The sequence below is a fragment of the Rhodamnia argentea genome, chromosome 3, assembly GCF_020921035.1.
Source record: "Rhodamnia argentea isolate NSW1041297 chromosome 3, ASM2092103v1, whole genome shotgun sequence".
Taxonomy (NCBI): domain Eukaryota; kingdom Viridiplantae; phylum Streptophyta; class Magnoliopsida; order Myrtales; family Myrtaceae; genus Rhodamnia; species Rhodamnia argentea.
The window spans coordinates 9,242,906-9,251,712 of NC_063152.1; the positions used below are offsets into that span (position 1 = coordinate 9,242,906).

The following is an 8,807-nucleotide window of genomic DNA, read 5'->3' on the forward strand; positions in this document are numbered from 1 at the left end:
TGAATTTGAGGGCCTCACTCATGAAGTAGTATCCACCACGGGAGGGCTTCCTTTGTCCCTTGAGGTTGTAGGCTCATTATTGTGCGGACAAAAGCTAGCATTCTGGAGAGATAAAATAGACAAGTTAAAAAAAGTGCCTCCTCGTAAAGTGCAAGAAAAGTTGCGGATTAGTTATGAAGTATTAGAAGATGGACAAAAGCAAATTTTCTTGGATATTGCTTGTTTTTTCATTGGCACTAACGGAAGAATCGCATCCTACATGTGGAATGCGTGTGGCTTTTTCCCCGAGGAGGGAATTGAAGTATTGAGATTCATGTCGTTGATAAAAATTGGGGATTATCATGAGCTCCGAATGCATGACCAACCGAGAGATCTCGGTAGGGAAATAGTCCGCGAAGAAAACCGGCGGGAGCCTCGTAACCGTAGCAGGTTATGGGACTTTGAGGAAGTCAAAAAAGTGCTAAAAAAAAATAAGGTAACCGTTTCGTTTCTTTTTCATACTTAGTCCATGTTCTACTGTTAGAGTAATGTTGGTCCACCGCTTAGTGCTTGCTCTACTATTATTGCAACTTGAATGTTTCATTGACGAGATTAGAAAGTAGGGAGGTTGCTCTCTTTGAGTAAGTATTGTAGTGTTAAGATCATGAATTCTACATTTGCTTCACTTACGTCTTTGACAAATTCAGTAAATAACTTGACTAACGATAAATCATAGAATCATAAACTCAAGCGGAAAAAGAAAAAAAAAAGTTTAGGTCCGAATTAGCACAATTGAAATAGATTTAAGACTATTTTGGTAATTTTAGAATACTTTAATTGGATATAGTATTAATGGACATTGAATCTTTGGATATAGGGAACAGGAAAAATTGAGGCCATTGATTTGAGTGAAGGCGGCTCAAAAGGCTTCGGCAAAATAGTTGAGCGAGATGACAACATTTACACAGGAGAACAATTCCAGAATTTGACAAGTCTAAGATTCCTTCGCATGGAGGAAGGGGCACATCTCACCGGTGACTTTAAGGACTCGGTTGAGGAGTTAAAATGGCTTCGATGGGAAAGCTGCCCCATGAATTTTGAAGTGAACAATTTTCACGCAACGGAATTAGTTGTGCTGGAATTGCGACGTGGCATGATAAATGATGGATGGGAAGGATGGAGTTCTTTCAAGGTGAGAACGTGTCTTTTATTTTTTTTATTTTTTTATTTTTCTTTCTTGTGTATCATAATCACTCTAGACTAACCCCTTAAAAGCATAAAATTATTTGTTTCACCGGATGGCAGACAAGCTCAAAGTTCTCAACCTTACGGGTTGTCAATACTTGGAAAATACGGACTTCCTCTCGGCTTTTAAGAATTTAGAGGTTTTGATCCTCGGTCGTTGTTCGAGACTGCAGCAAGTTGACTCTTCGATTGGAGACATGAAGGACCTCGTTCGCTTGGAGTTGTGGGACCGCCGGAGCCTCACGAAGCTTCCGGAAGAAATAGGTAAATTAAAAAAAGTGCAGCAACTCCTCCTACCAAGAACTCCAAAACTTTCTGCATTACCGTAAAGCATAGGACATTTGGAGAATCTAGAAATTCTAAATATTGCATACAGTGGTATAGAAGAATTGCCCAGAGGTATTGGGAGGCCGAGAAATCTTCGAGAATTACATGCTGGTGGATGCAAAAAATTGGGAGGAAAACTTCCGTAAAGCATAGGGTCTTTGCAGAATCTAAAAATTCTAAATATTGCGAAAAGTGGTATAGAAGAATTACCCGACGGTATTGGAAGGCCGAGAAATCTCCAAGAATTATGTGTTGGTGGATGCAAAAACTTAGGAGGAAAACTTCCAGAAAGCATAGGGTCTTTGCGGAATCTAAAAATTCTAAATATTGCGAAAAGTGGTATAGAAGAATTACCCGACGGTATTGGAAGGCTGAGAAATCTCCAAGAATTATGTGTTGTTGGATGCGAAAACTTGCGAGGAAAACTTCCGGAAAGCATAGGGTCTTTGCGGAATCTAAAAATTCTAAATATTTCTTGGAGTGGTATAGAAGAATTACTTGATGGTATTGGGAAGGCGACAAAGCTCCGAGAATTACGTGCTTATGGTTGCAAAAAATTGGGAGGAAAACTACCGTAAAGCATGGGGTCTTTGCCGAATCTAGAAATTCTAAATATTGGGGAAAGTGGTGTAGAAGGATTACCCCATGGTATTGGGTGGCTGAGAAATCTTCGAGTATTACATGCTAATGGATGCAAAAAATTGGGAGGAAAACTTCCGTAAAGCATGGGGTCTTTGCAGAATCTAGAAGAGGTACATTTTTTCATATAGTTACTTGAGTATTTTTGCATGAATCCATTTCACTCTTCATCCATAGTATCATAAAAAAAAGAAGCACAGCCTTTTGCATATGGGCCGAAAATAACATTACCTTTCAAACACATGTTTTCGTTCATGGGATAAAAGTGACATCCGCCGTCAGTTTTTCCTATTCTCGATTTAAATTGCTTGGCATCATCCTTGCCGTTGCTAGGGGAGCTTGGCCTCGCCGCCGACCCTCGCGTCTCACCGGTTGCCGTTCTCGTGCCCAGCAAGAGGAAGAAGAAGAAGGGAAAAAGAGAGAGAGAAAAGAAAAATAATAAAAAAAAAACAAAAAGAAAATTGATATAATAGCAATCATTACTATAAATTGCCACATTAGAGCCGGCCGGTCAAAGTTGGCGAGATTGATTGAATTGGCATAAACGTAAAAAAGTTTAGGACTCGACTAACAAAGAAAAAAATTTAGATTTGAACCGGCACAATTGCAATAGGCTCAAGACTTTTTTGGTAATTTTAGATTACTTTAGTTGGATATAATATTAATGGAAATTGAATCGTTGCATATATGGAACGGGGAAAGATCGAGGCCGTTGATCCGAGTGAAGGCCGCTCAGAAGGCTTTGGCAAAATAGCCGAGCCGGATGACAACTTCTACACGAAAAAACAATTAAAAATTTGACTAGTCTAAAATTTCTTCGGATGGAGCGGCCTCATCTCACCGGCGATTTTGTGGACTCAATGCGGGAGTTAAGACGGCTTACACGGGAAGAATGTCCCGTGAGTTTTCACCCAACTGAATTAGTTAAACTGGATTTGTCAAGTAGCATGATAAATGAGAGATGGCAAGGGTGGAGTTCTTTCGTGGTGTTCTTCTCCCTTTTATGTTTTTTTTTTATTTTTAATTTTAATCATAATCACCCTTGACAACCATTTCTTTTTACCGGATGGCAAAGAAGCTCAAATATCTCGACCTTTCCTATTGTGAATCCTTGGAGACTACGGAATTCCTCTCGGCTTTTAAGAATTTGGAGGTTTTGAAGCTCAATGGTTGTTCGGGACTGCAGCAAATCGACTCTTCAATTGGAGGCATGAAGGCCCTCCTTTGCTTGGAGTTGTGCAGCTGTCGGAGCCTCACGAGGCTTGCTGAAGAAATAGGTGAATTGAAGGCGCTGCAGCGACTCCTTCTAGAAGACACTCCAAAACTTTCTGCATTACCGGAAAGCATAGGATCTTTGCAGAATCTAAAAATTCTAAATATTGCGGGCGGTGGTATAGAAGAATTACCCGATGGTATTGGGAGGCCGAGAAAGCTCCAAGAGTTGCGTGCTTCGAGATGCGAGAATCTGAAAGGGGAAAGGAGAGAAAGCATGTGCAATCTTTCATCCCTAGAACGCCTTGATTTTCATAGTTGCAAGAAGCTCCAACGTCTGCCGGACCTTCCTTCCCGCTTAACATACTTGGGAGTCACCTGTCGAAGTCGCAAATTGCCTTCACTCTCCCACCTAACCCGTCTCAAGGAGCTAAAAGTCATTTGCTGTGAATTCATCGAGTGCATCCAGGAGCTTCCATCAACACCACTAAAGAATTCAGAATGCTCCCAACCGAGAGGTGTTGAAGAATCAGAATTACCACAATCCCTAAACACTCCCTTCAAGTTGGAAATCTTGATGGTCGGTGGATGTAAATCTATTGAAATACTGGACGTTTCACGGTTTATCCGTCTAAGGATATTACATGTCTTTAATTGCGAGAATTTACTTGAAGTTCGAGGTCTTGATAAATTGAAATATTTGGGATTCTTGATTGTTGGGTCCTGCGATTCGGTTGAACGGTTGGAGCTTCCAAAGTTGGAGGATCTGAAGGTAGTGACGATTCAAGATTGCGAAAACCTCGTCGAAATTCAAGGTCTCGATTGCTTGAAAAACCCGAATATCGATCGGTGCGCTTCAATTGAAAGGCTGGACCTTCCAAAATCCGGGAGTATGAAGATATTACGTGCTGCAGAATGCGCAAAATTAGCCGAAATTCAAGGCGTCGATAGCTTGGAGTCCTTGAGTATCTCTAACTGCGCTACAATTGAAAGGCTGGACCTTCCAAAATACGGGAGTATGAAGGAGTTACATGCTAAGGGCTGCGTAAACTTAGCCGAAATTCAAGGCCTCGATAGGTTAGAGTTCTTGGAAGAGTTGAATATCTCTAAGTGTGCTTCAATTGAAACGTTGAACCTTTCAAAATCCAATAGTCCGAAGAAATTAAATGCTGGATATTGCGAAAGCTTAGTCGAAATTCAAGGCCTTGGTAGGTTGGAGTTCTTGGAAAAGCTGGATCTCTCTGGGTGCACTTCGTTTGAAAGGCTACCAAACTTATGTTGCTTTGACTACTTGGAAAGTTTGACTATCAACGGCTGTGACAAGCTTCAAGACATACAGAGCCTAGAGAGATTCCCATCCCGCAAAACTTTATGGATTGAAGGTTGCAAGTCCTTAGCAAAATTACCGAACTTGTCAAGCTTTCATGATTTACGAGAATTGTTCCTGTCAAACTGTCATGAACTTCGAGAGATCCCGGGGCTTGAGGAGTCAATATCTCTAACATGTATTGCTATCTCGGGATGTTCCTCGATCGAGCTCTTACCGGATTTGTCGTCATGTACCCGCTTGAAAAGTCCGATTGTGCAAGATTGCGAGAAATTGACCGAGCTTCGAGGCCTCGAGAAACCGGAGCAACTAGCGGAATTGGATATTTCTGGATGCAAGTCACTCAAAACAATTCCAGAATTGTCTGGAACGCTAGTTTATCAAAATTACGTGAAAAAGCTATTTGCATGTGGCAGAAGCATAGAATTTGCATCCGGCAAAAGCATAGAATTTGCATCAGACTTTTTGGACTACTTAGATGAGTAAAGATAAGGGAGATGATCCACATTTTCTAACAAAGGTACATAAAGTAGGTAAGTTACCTTTGCTCTTTTGAGATGTACTACCCAATTGTCATTTGCAATTTCTTTCAAGATTTATAATCTTCTCATTATCATTTCCTGGTTGATAGTGTCATCATTATTTTTGTTACATGAATTCAAGGAATCTGGGGGGGATGTACATGGAAGTTAATGTGTGCTTTGGCCGAATGATTCTTCTTATCATGCCGAGAACGGAAATAGATGAAAAGGCTTTCTAAGCACATCATATGTTTTGGGTAAGATCCTTCATCCTATGCAAAAAAACAATTATTCGTGGCGTTTGATTGTTTCTGGATTTCTGGAAAAATCTTAGAAAAACTGATGTATACATGCATTTGATACCATGCCAAATGTCATTGTATAGGTTGAGAAATCCTAAATGGAGGACCCTACACAGCGATTCTTGTTTGAATCCATGTTCATTTGTTTCGGATCCAGGATATACCTAAAAGTCCAAGGCGACTACGCAAAGAATGCATCTTGATGTCTGTAGAGTTGGTATAGCCATCTGTGAGATGCCCGAACATTTGAGCCAAGCAAGACATTAACTAGAATGTGGTTTGACATTATTGACTCTACTGTGAAATAATCCCTTATATTGTGCATAAGCACTTGTTATTTCATTTACTTGCTGAAAAGAAAAACACGGGAAGCATTTCCATAAGTTTCCCGAGGAAACTTTATCCTATATGCCGTTTGAAAACTGTCTTGCATTATTTCTAATGCATGAATGGCAAATGATGACAAGGAAAGAATCAAACTATATACCACAAGAGCAAGCAATTTGAGTTGAATTCACTGTACTAACTTGCTCAAAGCTTCTGTGGTTGATTATGTTAGATACCCCATTAGTCGGATCCTTAGAGTTCAAAAACAATATTAAGTTTTACAAACAGGGATCCCTAAACTTCGAGAGTGTTATTAGGAGTGCGTTGATGTTAGTTGCTGGATTGATTTCATCTGGCTCACTGGCGGGATTCGGTTATCATTCCACCGGTTGATGTAGATGCTGAAATATGCAAGGGAGCTTTGGCAAGGCCTTTCTAAAGGGAAACAAAATCATCAAAGAATGAGGAGCTCGATGTTTCTTGAACTTCTCCAAAGTCCGACAATGCAGCCTTGGAATAGAAAAGGATGTTTGCATGTTGTCATCTCACATTGCCCCGCTTATATTTAGCAGAAGCTTTGCAGAGCTGGAGATGTCCGCCTCTTCTGCCGTAATCAAGTCTCTCTCTTCCTTACTTTCTCTCCCACCTGTTCCTCTTTCGTAGTTTTATTCATGCTACTCTCGGACTCGAGGGAAGTCTAGCCTCAAGCTTTCCTCGGGGTTTTCCAGCACCGAGGAAGGACCGTAGCACGTGCTTCCATTCCGGCTTCGGTTCGATGAACTGCTGGCTTCTCGGGTTCGGCTCCCATTCGGCGTTCTTTTGTGACCTAATGGGCGGTTGTCTCATTTATTCTGACTCCGTTTTGTGAAGTTTGCTCGATTTCTAGTTGGCAGGTGAAGATCGCGGGGTGGAATCTGGAGAAGGATTTCTTGGTGATGGTCATGCGGGACCCAAAGGTGGTGCTTCATGGCTTCAATTGGCAGAGGCCGTAGACAATCTCTCCTGGTAATTTCTTCGAAACGAGAAAGTCTCGCCCGGTGCTTGCTTCGACTAGAGGAAGTTCTCTTTTTAATTCGGCGTGTTCGTTCCTTCAACAATGGCTTGGTGTGCCCTTTGAGTCATTGGCCTTATCTCGTTTTACTACTTTCGCTCTTCCTAAGCGTGCTACGCTTCCTTCTCTCGGGAGACACCGCCGTAATTGTCAATCTAGCTCGATTTGCGTCCGATGGAGAATTGGACAAATATAAAGGTGAAGTGCTTGAAATTCTAAATGAGAACATGGTGTCGAACTAAGGAGTTCCCTAACTTAATTGATAGTCACCTAGACCAACGGGAAGTGTACCATGCTGCTGTATTGCCATCTTGTTTCCTTCTGTGTACACCAGTTAAAGTGTCCATGAAAATAAAAAACTTGAATTGGAGGGGATGTCATGTATTCTAGATAGCCTAGCTATGTCGGTTGCAGAAATGCTTGATGCCCACTTGGAGTTGGTAGGTTTAGGCCCCCGAGAATAACATCTCGACGCTTTCGGGCATCGATATAGTTTTCTTGGATTTCTAATGCCGACTCTCGGAATGTAATGCTACTTGTGGCTCCTCTTCTTCCTCTTTTTACCGATTGAGAGTTCCCAACAAGGAGATATTTAATAAATACCAGATTGCAGAGTATAGTCTGGAAAGTTTCTCGCATTTTGAACTACTTGAAGTTAATTTATCTTCTTCTGATTACAGAGGGGAATTGCGTCGCATCATTTTGATTAATCAAATATACTGGTGGGAGTTTTAACTTACTTGTTAATAGGATATCTCAAGCCATGATGCATACTTGTATGAAAATCGGGTCAAGAGGGAAGGAGTGAGGGATTGGAGAAAGCGCGGAAACTAGGAGTGTAGAGGGAGCTGCATCCAAGTATGTCAAGTACTTATATGATTGTATCTCTTGGTAATTCAAAGTCGCAAGGACTTAGGATTAGATGCCTAGCTTTGTGAGTTCTTGATATCTATTCTCACTGGATAAATTTAGAGGGGGGGCATCTTTTCTCCGGAAACATCCGAATGCTTCATGCACCATGTGGTCTTCTGGATTTGGAGAACATGTTGAGTGCACTATAATTCTTGAGCCAACCTTTGAATGGTTTCTGTTGAGATCCTAAGTTGTTGGTACTAGTACACTTGTGAACCTTGCCTGAATCTACTCCACCTTGAGGTTCCAAAGCGGAACAAGAAGATTCATTTTGGGGATTGTGATAATGGATTGGAGGCTGCCATAAAGATGTAGATTCCCGCCACTTTACGCGACCTTCTAGCCAAATAAATCCCATATCAAGTGACCGATATCCCTCTCAATTGTCTTGTCTTATCAAATTTTGATTGACATTTTCTTGTTGCGGTGCCTTCTCTATCTTCCCCCGATAGTAATTTTGTGGTGAAGAAATCATTCATTCTCTCTCTGTTGTTTTCTTTGCACATTCATTGTGTCGTCAATACTGGTTTCTCATAATTATTCTAATCTACTCCGGGTAAATGTACGAGATCATTATGCTTGCTCATCCTGGTGGCAAGATATGTTGTCTTGGGATTTGAAGATGGTACGGTTTCACTGGATGATGTAGAAGTAAGTTTTTCGTGCTATTGCAGCAATGTCACCCTCATTACTTCTCAACAAGAAATTCACCCCGCAAGATGTTTCTGAGATTCTTGAAATGTAGCCAACTCGTCCGATATAATGACCGGCTAATCGGACAGTTGTATCTTAAGTTGGTATCGTAGTTGACGCTTGTATCGAGGGTCCATTGGAGTCTTTTTTTATTCAAAGAGAGTTGTTTGTGATTCGGGTTTGAATCTTCATGTTAAAGTGGAAGCAATTCGGTCGGAGGTAGAGATCATATTGGTGTTGATTTTGCCGTTAGAATGATGGAGGTCTGTTGG

General features: G+C 41.2%; 1 protein-coding gene across 1 annotated transcript; it reads left to right on the top strand.

Moving 5' to 3' along the window:
• The first annotated feature begins 3,679 nt into the window (after window positions 1-3,679).
• On the top strand, window positions 3,680-5,215 carry LOC125314080 (putative adenylate cyclase regulatory protein). Its single transcript, XM_048275531.1, has one exon. It carries the CDS (start codon window positions 3,680-3,682, stop codon window positions 5,213-5,215), a length of 1,536 nt encoding a protein of 511 aa, XP_048131488.1.
• The last annotated feature ends 3,592 nt before the right edge of the window (window positions 5,216-8,807 follow it).